The sequence below is a fragment of the Diabrotica undecimpunctata genome, chromosome 3 (assembly GCF_040954645.1).
Source record: "Diabrotica undecimpunctata isolate CICGRU chromosome 3, icDiaUnde3, whole genome shotgun sequence".
Taxonomy (NCBI): Eukaryota; Metazoa; Arthropoda; class Insecta; order Coleoptera; family Chrysomelidae; genus Diabrotica; species Diabrotica undecimpunctata.
The window spans coordinates 45,570,315-45,588,082 of record NC_092805.1 but is presented as its reverse complement, the minus strand read 5'-3'; the positions used below and the strand labels follow the sequence as shown (position 1 = coordinate 45,588,082).

The following is a 17,768-nucleotide window of genomic DNA, read 5'->3' as shown; positions in this document are numbered from 1 at the left end:
CTTCTTCGTCTTCTTGTGCACTCCATTAGTGGAGGTTTGCGATGACTCCATTAAAATGTTCTCTATTCTCCTCCACTCTTAATTGTTGAACGTTCATGCCTGTCCAAGTTCTGATAATGCAAAGCCATGAAATGACTATCTTGTCTACTCCTCTTTGGCCCTCTATCTTTTCTTCAATTATTAATCCTAGCAGGTTATATTTGCCATTTTTTATGTGGCCTAAGTACGGTCATTCTTGTCTTAATCGTTGTTATAAGTTCTAACTCTCTATTTATGATATTTAATACTTTACAATTCGTAATGTGTTGTGTCTATGATATTCTGAGCATTCTGCAATAACGTCACATTTCAAAGGCTTCTAGTTGTATTTGATTTTATTGTCCAGGCTCTAACTCTATACAGGACTGACCAATCGTAGTATTCAATCACTCTAATTCGGATTAGAGCTTAGTTTCCGGTTATAGATAATTTGTTTCCATTTATTGTACACTTTCCTAGCCTGTTTTATTCGTGTTTTTATTTCTATTCTGGATCCCACTTATCGTTTAGTACTACTCCTAAGTATGTGAAGTTGTGAACTTTTTTTATTGAGTGTTATTTAGGTAACTGCAATAATTTTCATCGGTTTTGCTAATAGCCACTACTTTAGTTTTTTGAAGATTTATTGTCAGTCCCATTGCTTCACTTGCTTTATCAACTTTGTCTAATATATTTTGTAAGTCTTCCATTTTTTCTACTATTAGAACGGTATCGTCTGCGTGCCTAATATTGGTAATATATTTACCGTTTATTTTTATACCAATTTCGGTGCCGTCTAGTGCTTGTTTAAATATGCATTTAGAGTACAGGTTAAAGAGCAATGGAAATACAGCCTTGTTGGACACCTCTTTGTATACGGACAATTTAAATAGTGTGGTTGAAATATTTTAAGATTGTTTATTGGTTCCAACAAAGGTTTTGAATTATGCAGAGATCTTTTGCGTCTAGCTTCATTTTCTGTAGTTCGTACAACAATTTTTCATGCTGTACTCTATTAAAATCCTTTTGCTAGTTGATGAAACAGAGATATATTTTTTCTGGTGATCGAGGCATTTTTGAATGAGTGACTGAGTCGCAAACAGCGCCTCTCTTCCCAAGGCCTTTCTAAATTTGAACTGAGAGTCATTTTTCGTAAGTGACTCATTAAGCTAATGAGCCTTAATTCATCGCCTTTGCGGGAACTTAATTTCTTTAGTACAGCCATGACTTTTAAGTTAAGCAATTTCTTTGGTACAATATTCCATGACTTTCACATATGTTGTTAAAAAGATGTGTTAGTAGTTTTATGTGTTTATCATTATTAGTTTTATTATATTATTTTTATTGTATCTGGTTCACAAGTTCTGCAATTCTTTGCATGTTGTATCGTATAATGAACCTTTACATCTAGGATTGGGGTCCTCCTACCTCCCACGTCGATGACTGTTGCAATTCAGGTCTGTCATCCGCAAAGGATTTTTTGATAAATTCCTCCCATACTTGAATTTTTTAACTTCTTTCTATAATTATTCTTTCTTTGTTGTCACCTATCAACAGAGATAAAAGAGAATATAAGTCCTAAAAAAGCTTCAGAATATGATCTCATAACAGGAGAACTATTAAAAAATTTAGCAAGAAAAGCCATAGTTAAGCTGACACACCTACTAAATGCTGCTTTTAGATTGAGTAATGTTCCCAGAAGCTGGAAAGTAGCCGAAGTCATTAGGATCGTCAAACCAGGTAAACCTCCTGATGAAGTAACATCGTATCGACCAATATCACTTCTTCCGATGATATCAAAACTATTTAAAAAAACTTCTATTGAAACGATTAAAACCAATAACAAAAAGAAAAAATCTTATACCAAATCATCAATTTGGCTTTAGAAATAAACATTCCATGATAGATCAAGTTTACAGAATAACGAATATATTTACAGAATAACATTAGAAGAAAAAAAAGTCGACTCTACAATGTTCTTGGACGTAGCACAGGCATTTGATAACGTCTGGCATGAGGGTTTAAACTATAAACTAAGGATGTTCATGCCTAAAGAGTATTTAGAAATTTTAGAATCATACATTGCAAATAGATATGTCAGAAAACAAGAAGAAGTGTACACCGACTTAAGGGAGATCAAAGCTGGCGTGCCACAAGGGAGTGTATTAGGTCCGGTCCTGTACCTATTGTATACGTGTGATATTTCAGAGCTAGAACAAAACACTATTGCTACCTTCGCGGATAATACAGCCATACTAGCGATAGAAGGCACTAGTGAAGAAGCGACTGATAAGTTGCAACTAGAAGTAAATAAAATACATACCTGGACCAGACAATGGCGAATAAAATTAAATGAGACTAAATCTGCACACATTAACTTTACAAATAAAAAAATAGAAAATTTCCCAGTTATAATAAATGATACCCAAGTTCCTTATGCAACATCAGCAAAACACTTCATCACCCTAGACGCGAGGCTGCGCTGGAAACTCCATGTCAAAGAGAAGAGAGGAAGCTTGATATTAGATATAAGAAATTGTATTGGCTGATTGGAAAAAATTCAACATTATCCATTCATAATAAACTATTCATTTACAAGCAAGTACTGAAGTCAGTATCGGTATAAGTAACCTCAACCAGGACCTGGGTATGGAAACTGTGACCGAAGTAATCAAGAGAACAGCAGCAAGTCCCGAGCAGAGGCTGCATAGTCATGTGAATGTCGAGGTAATCCAGCTTCTTGACAACACTGAACTAAAGAGAAAACTTATAAGGACAAAACCATTTGAGTTGATGTGATTACACTAAATGTGTAACAGTTTAGTGTAGAAAGTAGAGTAGTGCTGTGATGTTATTGCATGTTAGTTGTAGTGCATTAGTTGATAGCTAAAATAAGAATAAGCCATAGGGTAAGCCCTTAGATTTAAGTATTTGCTGTATATTAAGTTAGGTCGGAAAATAACTGATAAATTGGTCATTTGTGACCAGATCGTAGTATACAAACATCTAGAGTGGGTATATTATATTTCTTGTTATTATTGGAGGTTTCTTGTAATTTTTGTAGAGTTAGATCAGTTACTGAGGGTTTTTATCTCCGAATTCTTTATAACTGAATCGATTCATTTGAAATTTTGTGTGTTGGTAAATAATTACTCAAAGAACAAAAGTTATATGGTGCCGATGTGCGCTTCCACCCTGAGGGTGTTTGCCACCCCTTTTCGAGGGTGGAAATTTTTTCACTCAAAATAACTACGCTATTCGATAGAAAGATAAATTGCAAACAAATAATGAGGTATACATTTTTTTCGCTCGATCAACACTTTTTGAATTATTCTCTGTTGAAAAGTGTCATTTTTCGTTAAAAAAACATGTTTTTCAAAGGTTTTTTAAGAATAGCTCTGAAACTAAGAGTTTTATCAAAAAAACTGTAACAACTAAAATTAAAGGTCATAAAAAAATAAAAAGATTGGCTTTTTAATGAATATTTTCAGTTCAATATTAACTGAGTTATGGCTGTTCAAAGAAGGTTTGTTTTTGTTTTTGTCTTTCAATACGAGTATTTAACGTTAAATAACGGAAAACGGGTACATTTTTCGACAAAAACATATAATATTTTTAAAAGAGCTTGAAAAGAGCTTTAAATTGAGTGGTAGTAAAAGACCTTTGCACCAACTTTACGTGAAATACGATTAAAAAACCGATGGGTTTCTCGAATTTTAGTAAAAAAAACTTAATAAAACTAACGTCATGTTCACTAGGATTGAAATAAATTGTTTTCCTTATAGAATTCACTTTATTTTAGTGTTTAGCCACTTTAGAATACCCAGTTTTTAAAAAAAAGTATGATTACATTTATTTTTTTTTTGTAAATATTAAAAAAAAAATCTTTTTTTTATAATAACTTCAAAACTATAAAAGATACGTAAAAGATGACACAATACAAAAAAAAGGTTTTTTTCAATGAAAATTTTCATTTTTTAATTTTTTTTGTAGCTTAAAAAATAACGGAGATATAGTTGGTTGAAGTTTGCTTTATAGCGCATGAACCACCGTCAGAAGAACTGCTGAAAATGATTTTTTGCAATTGTACAAAAGGTTGCGGATCAGCGTGTGGCTGTCGGAGGCTCGGATTATTTTGCAATGCAACATGCGGAACATGCTGTGGTGACAATTGCCAAAATTGTCCTCCAGTAAACGAAGACCAATTGGACGGATTATAATAAAAAGTTATTTTATATGCAAAAAATTAATTTTCGTTAAATAAAATGTACTCAAGAAATGTTTCAAACCGATAAAAAAAATATTTTTAAATTCATTTTTACTTCATTTTTGTCATAAGGGTGGTTGTAAGGGTTAAAAATTTCCAATAAATAAAATATTATTGTATAGCTAGGGTATTAATTTTTATTTGTATTTAAATACATAATTGAAATGTCTCAAGCTGCTACGACTTTTTTTTCATATTATTTTCATAAAAAGTATTAGCTTTTAAGGGTTTATAAAGGGTTTTAAGGGTTGAAAATTGTGAATAATTAATTTTCATATTCGAGAACATATTAGAATATTTACCTTATGCGAATAAACAAGATTTAAGTGCATAAAATAATTAAATCCGTGTTTTTCCCAGTTTCTTCAATAAGGGGTAGTTTTCACCCCTTAAAAACAAAAAGCGCACCTAGAGAGTATATAACTTATGAAGTGGAGGGTAAGATAAGCTTAATTTGAAGTTTTCAAAGAAATCGATGCAGTTATAAAAAATTCGGAGGTATTACCATATTTTCAGCCTCAGTAACTGGACTAAGGTTGAATGTATTATGTTTGTTGTCTAGGTACGTAATGAGTTTTAACTAAAATTCCTATAATATGATATTGCATATGATAGTCACAAATCACAACTACCGGTTCAATATATAACAAATCTGTGCAAATCTTAGCATATGCTGATGATATCAATATTGTTGGGAGAACGGAAAACGCAGCACGAGAGGCGTACGAGCATTAAAGGAAGCGGCTACAAAAATGGGTTTAATAATAAACACCAACAAAACAAAATACATGAAAATAGGTACGCAACCACAAACACTACGGCCACTTGCTATAGAAAATGACGTCATCGAAGCAGTTAACGAATTTGTATACCTGGGAACGCTCGTCAATACTGAAAATGACACTACCGCAGAGATAAACCGCAGAATTTGCACGGCTAATAGATGCTATTTTGGGCTTAATCTCCTTTTTAAATCTACAGATATATCAAGAAATACAAAAGTAAAACTCTACAAAACAATAATACGCCCAGTCCTAACATATGGTTCAGAAACCTGGACTTTAACAAAAAGCAATGAAAACATGTTGGATGTTTCGAAAGAAAAATACTAAGGCGCATCTATGGAGCGGTAAATGAAAATGGTGTCTGGAGAAGACGATACAACTTCGAACTCTATAGGATATACCAGGAACCCGATATCGTAAAACACATAAAGATAGGACGTATGAGGTGGGTAGGCCATGTAATGCGGATGGAGCAAACCGACCCAGCTAGAAAAACGCTCCTTGATAGACCTATTGGTCAAAGAAGAAGAGGAAGACCGAGAACAAGATTCCTAGATAACATAGACCAAGATATGAGAAATATGGAAATACGTGCTTGGCGGAGGAAGGCGATGGATAGGGACGACTGGAGAAAAATTCTTGGGGAGGCTAGGACCCACACAGGGTTGTAAAGCCAAAATGATGATGATGATGATATTGCTATTTGATAACAGCATAGTAGTATATTCTATTCTGAAGTCCGTCTGTATGATTTCCAGGTGCCGTTGTGAATATCATTTCGGTCGAAGTTAAAATTATACAATCAATTAAAAGAATCTAGTAGTATAAAAAAGAAAACATTTTTGAAATCACAGCTTCAAAAATATTTAAAATTCGTTATTTCTCAAGCATCAAATTTTTTCATTTTTTTGGGATGTGTTATTATTCGTGTTATTATTGGTGTTTCTTACCATATCAGTTAAGCGTTTACTTTGTATTCCAATTCTTCACTTCGCGAAATTTTTAGTTTTTGGTTGATGCTTGTAGAGAAGAGAATTAAATTTTTCTCCGAAATAAATTTCGAATCTTAATAATTGCGTTTCGTTTTGTTTACTGCCGTAAACGCAATATGTAGAATCAATTGCAGGAAGGATTGTATTTGTAACAATATGATTCATGTGATGCATGACTCGATGTATAACTTCTTCAAAATAAACACGTTTTGACATGTTTAGGAGACATTATATACCTATAGACCACACAAGCAACTGCGGTTGCTAATACTATTTTTAATGGTAGACTAAATAATGCAATATCCTTGTGAAATAAAAAATATACTAATTTAAGTATTTTAAATCTTTAGGTATATATTCGACTTCCGCTCAGGCGACACATTATTAATGTAAATGAAAAGTTATTTTGTAAAATAGGTCTAATGTTTTACTTTGATTATTATAAGCAGAAAAATAATAGTCTATTGTTACAGTGTAGTCACCAGCAAGGAAACATATTTTATTACGCGCCGTCAATGATTGAAATTAAAATTTCCGAGAATTTATGATGGGTACGTCATTTCGGCTATATTTCACCATTTACGGCGCGTGATTTTGGATGACTTATTTCACTTATTGTTTATAGTACATCCACTAATAATTTTCCAACATAAACATGTCTCATTCTGGTATCAAAGAGACCGCCTTTCAAATCAAGGTTGTCAGACATATTTCCTTAAATTCCTAAGGTTATATTTAAAAAATATTCTCTATTCTCTATTCGTTATTATTTAATTGCTAGTCAACGATCGACACTCTTAAAAAATAATATGAACATATTCTCAAAAAATATATATATATAAATTAATTAACTAGGTACTAATATTTACATGGACTCTTCACTAATGAATTAAAGCAACCGTGAACTTTGTATATATTACTTATATTCTAAGTAATTTTCGAATATTGGCAACATTGTAGTCTGGAGAGAATTTGAACGTTCGACGTTGCCCTGTTGGTGAATTTAGCGGTAATACTTTTATAGATATAATGATCGACTTTTAAGAAATCAGACAACTTTTAAGAATCCAAGTTCTCAAAAACGGTTTCAAGAATTGTATTATTTTTTTCCAAATTTCATTGATTTTATACCTTACCTGGAAACATGAAAAACTGCAGATATATTAATAATGGTATTAAGGTTATATTCACTAATTTTAAACTCATGCATTATGGCAACAGCGCGAAGCGCAAAGCCGTAAATTCTAATGAACACCTGTTGTCTGGCTATGCGACACCCTAAAATATTTCCTTTTGCAGAGGCGGAGGCTTATAAGGTATAGGTAATATAAGTTATAAGTAATATTATATTTTTCTAGGATGGCATTTTTTAAGATGCATCAACTTCTGTGTTATCAATAAATAATGACAATTATGTTAATGACAGCTCTGAATTAAAAAATAAAGATTTGCACGTACAATCCCAAAGAATAGTTTTAAATATGTATGAGTGTTTGGAAAAAGAAAATATTGGGATGGCTGATAATGCAATTGTTTCGAGAATTCATGTATTAAAAAAATCGGGTATAAGACGATATATACAATTATTAAATTAGGCACAGTTACAGATCATTCCTTAAAACGAAAGCGACCAAATAAAAAATTGGGAAGGATTGACACTGCTGCAAAAGACGTTATTCAGCGAACAGTTTACAATTGATAATGCAATTGTTTCGAGAATTCATGTATTAAAAAAATCGGGTATAAGACGATATATACAATTATTAAATTAGGCACAGTTACAGATCATTCCTTAAAACGAAAGCGACCAAATAAAAAATTGGGTTGGATTGACACTGCTGCAAAAGACGTTATTCAGCGAACAGTTTACAATTTTTCAGGCACACTGACGATTCTTTTCAGTCCTTCTAATTAATTTCTTTACAGCTATCGCGATGCACCTTGAACACTAGTATTCATTATTATACAGTGTGTCGCATTTAAGATGAAGACAACTCTATATATCAGCTACTAAAATACATACAGATTTGACATTTTGCACAGTCATACATGTTGATAGTGCACATTTTTTTAAGATAGTCATCTGAAATTTAAATTTTAAACGCGGCTTACTGCGAATCCACAAACAGGGTAAATTTTCGATATTTTGCTTCGCGTTAGAGAAATCGGAAAAACTTATTTGGAAAAGTTGTTCCACTTATTGTAACCGCACATACCAAATTTCATGACAAAATTCGCAATTTTAGTTTTTCAGTATTATTTGTAATCTCGATCCTAAATCTACAATTGGCTGTCTAAAGATGCATCTCGGGACAGCCAACTGTCCGTTTTAGAATCCTGACTACAATTGAAAAGCTTATTTCCAAAGTGTCTTACATCCATATAATGAAATCCATGAAATTACAGATTTTCATACAAATTTAACATACAAATTATACAATTTTACAATTTTCATATGCACTTTTAAATGGTAAATAAGAAGTTGTTTTGGTACATATAACTTTATTCTAGACTTGAAGAAATCTATAAAGTTTAAAAAAAGAAAATTTAAAAAATCGAAATTTTGGATTTAAGACACTGGAAATAAGCTCTTCAATTAATGAAAAAAGTAAAAGTGCGAATTTGGACATAAAACTTTGTTATGTGGGGTTATAATAATATTTGGAACATCTTTTCCAAATAACTTTTTCAGATATCTCTAACTCGAAGCAAAATATTGAAGATTCACCCTGTTTGTGCATTAACAGTAGGCCGTGTTTAAAAATTAAATTTCAGTTGACTATCTTAATTGCTGGATAGTCAATCTTTTAAAATTTTCTGACAGAATGAGCCATTATTTACAGATAATTGTAAAAAAATATAATAATAACTATAATAAGTCCAATATTCTTATAAATCACTAAAATTAACAAGCTTTAATTTGAAAGAATTAATTTGTTATTTATTCGATGTTGTGAGCCCGCTCCCATTTGAAAAAAAAACTGATTCTGTCCTTTGAAGAGTCCTATTCAAAAATGCCCCGTTTAAACAAATCGAAGGTTGAAGGGTGCCGGACATTTTTGCCGGAAACAATTCAAATTCAAAAGATCACCTTTTTCTGCTACGGAAAATATTGCTCCGATTTCTCACCAAAATCAATGTTGATACTTTAGTTTAGATACTCTTGAATCTCAAAAATACTCATTTACATATTTTTCAAGCCTCGAAAATGCATATTAGGTATCGCATTTTTCGGATTTTAAATCGCCTATATCTCCAAAACTATTAACTTTTGAGAAAAATGACATAGATCTTATTTAGAGTCACCCAAAAACCTAAAAAATATTTTTTGGAGCACAAAAGGTGATATTTTGAATTTGTTTAAAAAATTGTTTAAACAATTTCTGCCCAAAAATTGAGAAATTTTCCTGAATATAATTATGTAAAAATTAATAAAAATTATATGATTTTTCTTGAAATATGCGTTTGATAACTGATCCCTTTTCTTAATTTCCACGCCAATGGTCGGCATTGACATCAAAGAACCTCAAAAGCCGACGCTTGGCAAATTGACGATGGAAAAAGTATAACAGTTTATAGTATTCTGTTATATCAGTTACCTTAGCTCAAAACAAACCATAATCTTAATTAAACATAATTTTTAAAAATACAAACAATTTACATATTTTAATTTTATTAAACAAAATACTAAGCACGATAATAAACTTTTAAATTAAAAGCTGAGGATTTCTTATTCGTACCTTTAGATACTTACAGTCTCCCCGAAGCCACACCTGCATTTGGCTCTCCTGTAGAAGCTGCTGACTAGCATGAGCTTGGAAAATTACTCTGGATATTAAACCATCTGTAAAGTTTCTCGGAAAGTAAAATATAGCCCAAATCTCGCCATTTTCAAGAGAATTTTGAGCATCTTTCGGTGTTACATAGTACTCTTTTTCAGTGTTTTTAGCTATCTTTTCCAATAACGAACATGTTAGGTTTAAAAAATAACATCCAGGAGTGTAACTACATGGCTAAAATATCAATGAATTGTAGGTTTTAAGATAAAAAAATACGAATAATGTAGGGTTTTTAGCTGAATGTTAAATTTCAATTAAGACTTTTTCCACAATTTAGGAGCTTAGTATCAAAGACAGACAACTCCATTTTTTTCAAAATTATTTGGTACTCTACCATTTAAAATTAATGGTACGGCCTGATATAATTGTTCACGAAAGAATTCAAATCTGAATTGCTTTAGTTTTAAAAGCGGCTAGAACATGCAAGAAATTGTATTTTAAAACGAGCATTAGTTTCAAAAACGGACAGTTCTAATTTGATTTTGTTGCAGAATCGGACTACTCCGTTACAGCCAATCGAAAGGTAGTATTTCCGTTAAGTTGTCATGTGCACTAAAACAAACCTACTGAGAGTACCATTGTGTTTCAAGTTTACGACAGTTTACTACGTTGTTTTAACCGTTTTCGTATTTTTTAATATTATTTGCGTTATTTTTTCGAAAAATGCAAGTAAACGTAGTTGAAGCACCTAAAAATGAAGCCAGGAAGAGATTAGTCGACAAAAATAATTGAAAACGGGAACAGGATGAGATTAAAAGGTAAGTTAGCATATCGTCTGTGTATATTAATTTACGTCTTGACATGGTTTATGTTATCGAAACCGTTTTTGGTTTTAAATTACAAATGTATAAATTTTAATTTGTATTTCTGCGAAGATTAAACACGTGGTTTTTTGTTTGATTCAAGCATTCTGCAAAATCATTACCAACATATCCGACGTGTAAGCAAGAAGTCATAAAAAAGGTTGCCAATTGTTAACTACGAGAGATGTTACGCGATTCTATTCAGCTTTTTACGACTCCAAGGAGGGGACAAAACCAGCTAGTTTTCTACTCAAATATTGCAAGGAATCTGCCCCAGCAAGCATGCGAAATAAGAAAGGTGGACCTTTCAAAACATTTATCTACCAATATTTTGTGTTATGTGGCCTAAGTTTAACAAGTTTGTAAAAATGCCTATTTGCGTTTCAGCGTTTTAACATGTTTGCACCTGACTACCACTATACTGGTAGTTCGAGTTTTCCGTAATATACTGACTACCACTTTACTGGCTCACAGCTCTACTAATTTCAATGCTTTATATATTCACACAGACCAGGAGTAAAGGAACGAGATGTAGACGCCGTATATGTATGTAGTCTCTAATATTGTAATCTTTGCCAGTATACTGGTAGTTCATTCCTAAACAATTTTATTGACACATTTATAGCATGTGATAATTTTAAGGTTATATGGTGATATTGGTGAATTTTATTGATGAAATATGGATAATACAAATATTCCAGGGTAAGAAATATTAATATCATTTATAGAATAAGTCATAATAGTGCTAATAATAAAACAAAATAATTTTGGTCTAATATTTTAGTGTTATTTAGTTACTGATTAATTAAAAGCACTTGTGCAACTAATTCCACTTTTGATAATTTTTTTATTATTTTTTTAGATGATTTTACTTTAAATGTAGTTGATTGTATGAACTTAAACCTCTCACTCTTAAGTTAAATTTAGCATTCTTAAATTTTGTTCACTTTATTTAGTTGCAAGATTTTTTTTATTGCCCCATTATAAACACTTGAATGTTTCTTGGACGAATAAATAATATTGAAATGTTTTAATTGTTCTTAAAAGTATTATAAAATTTAGATGAAAAATAAAGTTATGTACAGAGTGGTTCAATAGTTTGTGCATTATTAATTGTTTTCTTTTTGTTTTAGCCTAAGTGGTATGAAAAAACCTAGACTTTCAAAGTATGCTAGCAATCGCCCGTTAATAGAACAAGAATTACAGATTGAAGCAAATAAAATAGAGGCAGAATGTTTCGATAGTCTCCTAGAAAATCTTAATGAGTCCGAAGACGATTTTTCTGACGATGATTCTGTAGTTGATAAAACTTATCTTAGCGAAACTAGTGTAAATAGTTCTGAAGATACAGAGTCCGATCAAAGTGAATCTGGGGATGAACAACATTTTGATCTAACAGATGAACCACATATTTGCCATAATAAGACAACAAATACCACTATGACAGAAAAAATCTACAAAATACATTTCAGATGAACATTATGGTTGGGGCGAAGTAGAAGAAGATGTAACAGAATTTGATTTTACTGGAATACCGTCTATCAATGTAAATCTTCCGGCCAATGCAAAACCCATAGATTATTTTAATGTGCTTTTCGACAACGATATAATCAACACAATTGTATGTGAAACTAATAGACGACCCACTGTATCCACATCTACAACACTTCAACGAAAAAGAAGTGTATGGAAAGAAGTTTCTAATGAGGAAATCAAAAAATTCCTAGGTTTGTGTGTTTTGGGAGGCATCGTAAAATTTCCTTCCCTTGCCAAACACGAGCAGGGAAAGTATTTACTACCACCCTGTTTTTGGAAAAACTATGGCCCGCGATAGATTTCTAGGAATTTTAAAAATGCTACGATTCGTAGACCATACTGATGTTAATACTGAGGACCGTCTTTACAAGATTCGGACTATTTTGGACGCAGTTCTAAAAAATATACAAAATTGTCTATACCCTAATAGAGAGCTCTCTATTGATGAGACCATGATCTTGTGGCGTGGTCGTCTCATCTTTCGACAATACATAGCCAGTAAACGTCACAAGTATGGGATTAAACTATACGAACTCACTACACACGATGGATATATATTAAATATTATTATATATACCGGAAGAGGTACCTTGAAAACGGCGGATATTGTCAAAGAGTTGACGAAGGATTATTTCGGAAAAGGTCATGTTTTATACATGGATAATTTCTACAACAGCGTAGGATTGGCGGAAGCCCAATTCAAGGAAAAGACACACGTTGTTGGAACTCTACGAGAAGACAGAACTGGAAACCCCAAGGACATGTTAAAAAAGAAGCTAAAGAAAGGAGATGCTGTATGGAAACGTAAAGGGCCCGTATTGGTTACTAAATGGAAAGATAAGCGTGATGTCAGAATGATCAGCACAAAGCATAAGCACGTTATGACTGAGGTTGTTTGTAAACGAGGTGCTACGAAAATTAAACCCGCTTGTGTGCTTGACTACAATAAGCACATGTCTGGGATAGATCGAGCAGACCAGATGTTGTCATATTACTCGGTACCAAGAAAAACACTTCGGTGGTATAGAAAATTGTTTTTCCAGCTTTTACATCTACAAGAGAGCATCGAATAAGAAAACTTCTTTTTTGCAATTTCGTGAGAGCATAGTAATGGACCTTATCGACAATAACAAGGCTATTCAGGTACAAACAACTGCAAACAATATGCATTACCCAGAACAACTCCCTATCACGGAAAAAAATAAAAGTGGTATGTTACGGTACTTATTGCACTAAGCAAAATGCCCGAAAAAGGTCCCGTTATTATTGTCCCAGCTGCCCCGACTCACCAGGACTATGCATAGTTCCTTGCTACAAATTGTTCCATACACAAGTCAAACAATAAATTTATTTCTTATATTTTTAAGTTTAGAATGATAATTATGTTTCTTTTGTAATAAAAAAAATGATAAAATTGATACGAGAAATTTTTTTCCCAATTATACAGCGATTATTGTTGTTTATTTTGTCTAGATTAGCCTGCCAGTATACTGGTATTTAGTATATAGTTAAAAACGTACATCTATATCCTGACTACCAGTATACTGACAGGCTAAGTAAACCAAAAAAAATGTTTTAATATCTATATACTAATCCATGTGTCCGAGTTTTAATCCAATATTCCTGTTTTTTACCTAAAAATCCATATCCGTTTCTGAGGAACGTCTAGTATCAATAGGTTAGGTGCGAACGTGTTAAGAAGGTTTAAAGATAAGGCTAAAACACTTTTAAAAACCGCACTGGGTGTTCACTTTGCCGTTTGTCAGTGCAAATGTTTCCGTTTTGTTGGCAATAAAGCTAAAAATATCGTGTTGGTTGCAGGAGAGCTGACATACAATTCCAATACTGGCAAGCTGCTGTCGATCACAAAAAAAGGAAAAGTTATTTCTTAATTTAATCCAGTTCCAATTACTCTGGGGTGTTTAGTAAGCCCAAAAAAAATATAGCTGACGTAAAGACTATTCTCGCGAACCATTTTGGAAATAATTGAAAAGAGTTAGAACGTTTGCGTTGGTATTCTGATGTGATTAGTGGTACATCTATCACTGAACCAAATGAAACAACTGCTGAAATAGATGTTATTAATCAAGAAGATTTACTCCTTTCTTAAAATAATTTCATTTTTTAAATAAAGATGGACCGTTCCGAATTTGAAAATATTCTTATTTAGAAATAGTTTCAATTTTGGACAACTCCAATTTTAAAATAGTCAACATTGGGTTCAAAAACGGACTGCTCCAAAGCTTGGTTGCAATATCGGTAAACTCCATTTTCTTTATTGATTTTAGGGAATAAAACACAGATATATTTATATTTTCGTTATTCAAAATTATTAAGAGGAGCTAGAAGTATATTCAGAAACGAATACATAGAGTCAGAAGAGGAGATAGCAATGGCGTGGAAAGAATACGCAGAAAGACTTTTTAATGACGAAAGACCAACACAACCAACGCGCAAACTTCCTTCCGAAAACTTATCAGGGCCATCAATAATGCGAAGTGAAAAAGAATATGCAGTTAGAACCACAAAGATGCATAAAGCAACAGGTACAGATGAAATTAATATAGAAGCAATAAAACTACTAGACGAGGAGAATATCGAAATCTTGGTAAAGCTGTTCAATAGAATTTATGATACTGGTTACATTCCGCGAGAATGGCTGCAGTCATCCTTTGTGATGATCCTAAAAACAGCTAATGCCACAAAATGCAATGAACACCGCTTAATCACTTTAATGAGTCACTTGCTGAAACTCTTCCTTAGGATATTACACTCAAGAATGTACAAGATACTAGAAGAACTTAGCGGGTCAACAAAATTAGATTTTAAGGGAGGACTAGGAACAAGAGAGGCAATTTTATGTTTGAACACCTTAATACAAAACTGTTTGGAGCAACGAAAAGATGTCTACCTCACCTTCATCGACTACGAGAAGGCATTTGACAATGTTAAACATGATATCATGATGGAACTACTACATAAGGCCAACATTGACCAGAAGGAGATCAGAATAATTCAGAATCTATACTGGAACCAAATGGCAAAGGTGAGGATTGATCAAGACCAATATACGGATGATGTTACATATGGTCCATCTAGTTTTATGGCATGGAAACGTGGACTTTGAAAAAAACATCTATCAACAAACTTGAAGCATTTGAAATGTGGTCATTGAGAAGAATGATGCGCATACCTTGGGTGGATAGAGTTCGAAACGATGACGTCCTTAAGAGAGCCGGCGTGGAAAGAGAACTCTTTGAATTAATTAAAAAACGCAAGATTGGTTACCTTGGGCACATATTGAGAGGAGCAAAATATGAAATACCACAGTTAATCCTACAAGGGAAGATCGAAGGTAGGAGAGGTGCCGGCCGCAAACAATTATCCTGGTTAAGGAATATTAAAGAATGGACAGGAATACACAATACAGGCGAGCTGTGTCACGCCGCCAAGAACAGAATTCTAGTAATGAGATAGTCGCCTACGCACTTTGGTGTATGGCATGTTAAGAAGAAGAAGAAGAAGTATATTCATGAAAAATATCACTGTCCTTTAGTCTGTCTTTTATATTCAGCTCCTTAATTGTTGCAATAGTTTTAACTTGCTGTTTTCTATTTTTATCACATAGAAATAGCACAGATTATATACTACAATCAACCCCCTAGAACTAATATGGGGCCAATCATTAGATGATAGTAATGGGAATATACTTTATGAGAGAACATAGCAATAACACTATTACTTAACTCTGTATCAAGAAAAACGACCACCAACACAAGAGATTCTTTAAAAATTTAAAATAAATCATCAGGGAGGAATGGTATTACGATTGAAATTGTGGGTTAAAAAGGTGCGAAAAATACACGAGAAGTTTTTGCATATCTTGCAGTCTATGTGACAATGTTTTTCTGGAGATAATATGATAAAATTATCAACAACACTAGAGACCGTGATTACCAGAGACCGTGGAATTTCAAGACAATCGTAAAATAATCAAGAATATTGGGACCAAAAGCGAAAAATTTATTATTTAGACGAGACATTTTCACTTAGGTCCCAGCTGAAAGGCATATCTCCGAATTAAGGTTCTCAAATGGTTATTGTTTACTGTCAATATTAAAATGGTTGGGTTCCAAATCGGTTAAAGATTTCTGAAAAAAAAAATAGAAAAATGTAGTGTAGATTATCATCAGAATATGAATTCGAATATATTCAAAAAGTGGTTTAAGAATACATTACTGCCTAATATAACAACCAGCAGTGTGATAATTATGGACTATGCTAGCTGTCACTAAAGACTTCTAAAAGCAATCCTAACAGTTCGTCTTCAAAACAGGAACTACAAAATTTCCTATTAGATAGTGATTTGTATTTTGAAGAGAACTACAATAAGAAACAATTACTTTAAGAACTTCGTACTAAAACTTATTAAAAAATAATATATACTGCAAACGATTACAACAGAAGATTGGTCCATAATGTTAAGGTTATCACCTAATTTTTGCATTTTCAATCCCATAGAACGTACTTAGGTTAGGTACTTAGAGACAAGTAAAAAAAGGAATTTGGAGGAAAATATTTTTCAAAAATTTGACGCGAAAGTGATTGATTTAATTCGATATGAACTACCAGAGATCACAATTACCGACATATCATTATCCAACATATCATTATTGATATGTTGGATTGTGACGATGATGAGACCTCGTCTGCACAAGAAATATTTTAGACAAGGTACTCGAATGTGGTGACTATTTCAGTTAAACGCTAATAGAGAATGCCGATGTATGACCCAGTATTTTGTTCCGATATGGTGGCAGAATGATATATTTTGACATTTTACTTTTAACCATAAAAACAAATAAATATATCATTTATATGTATATATATAATATATGTATTCTATGTTCTTATTATTATTCGACGATGTCTTGACATAATATATGTATATATATATATATATATATATATATATATATATATATATATATATATATATATATATATAATTTGCTATGTCGCGTGTTAGAATTCGAACAATTGTTTATTTTATGCTCAGCCAGAAGAAAGTAAATCAAAATTTGTCTTAAGGTAAATCTATTTTTATTCATAGTGCTCTATGATATCTCGTATGTCGCAATAACGAAGATGCTCTGTATTACCCGTTTAATTGTCGCTTTTTTGTTTTTTCTATATTATGTATTCGTTATATCCTCCCTTTCATTTTCTATACCGCATATTAAGATTGGATCGTTTGTTTATTTTGGACTCAGCGGCGTCCTTTTGAGATAGTTTAGGAACCCTTCTTGTGTGTGTTGCGCAGGAAATCTATGCAAGTATTTTTTTGATGTTCTTCCTTTGTAGTTACCCCTTCTAGTTCCTCTTTTATTCACTTACTTACGACCCAGCTCTCCAACCAAACCAAGAGTAGCCGTTCGCAAACATTTTGGTTTGGTTGCTTACCCTATCTCCAGCCCAAAAATTGCTGTCCCCATTTTCAACCCCCTATAAGTGATACCCAATATGGT

The 17,768-nt window shown here is 32.6% G+C and overlaps 1 protein-coding gene across 1 annotated transcript in view; it reads right to left on the bottom strand.

The window, feature by feature from the left end:
- Positions 1–17,768, bottom strand: part of LOC140435576 (uncharacterized) — a 30,102-nt gene that overhangs the window by 11,185 nt on the left and 1,149 nt on the right. The window contains exon 2 of the mRNA XM_072524324.1: positions 9,817–10,075. Within this exon, the coding sequence (XP_072380425.1) occupies positions 9,817–10,075 (259 nt within the window). The remainder of the gene's footprint in view (positions 1–9,816; positions 10,076–17,768) is intronic.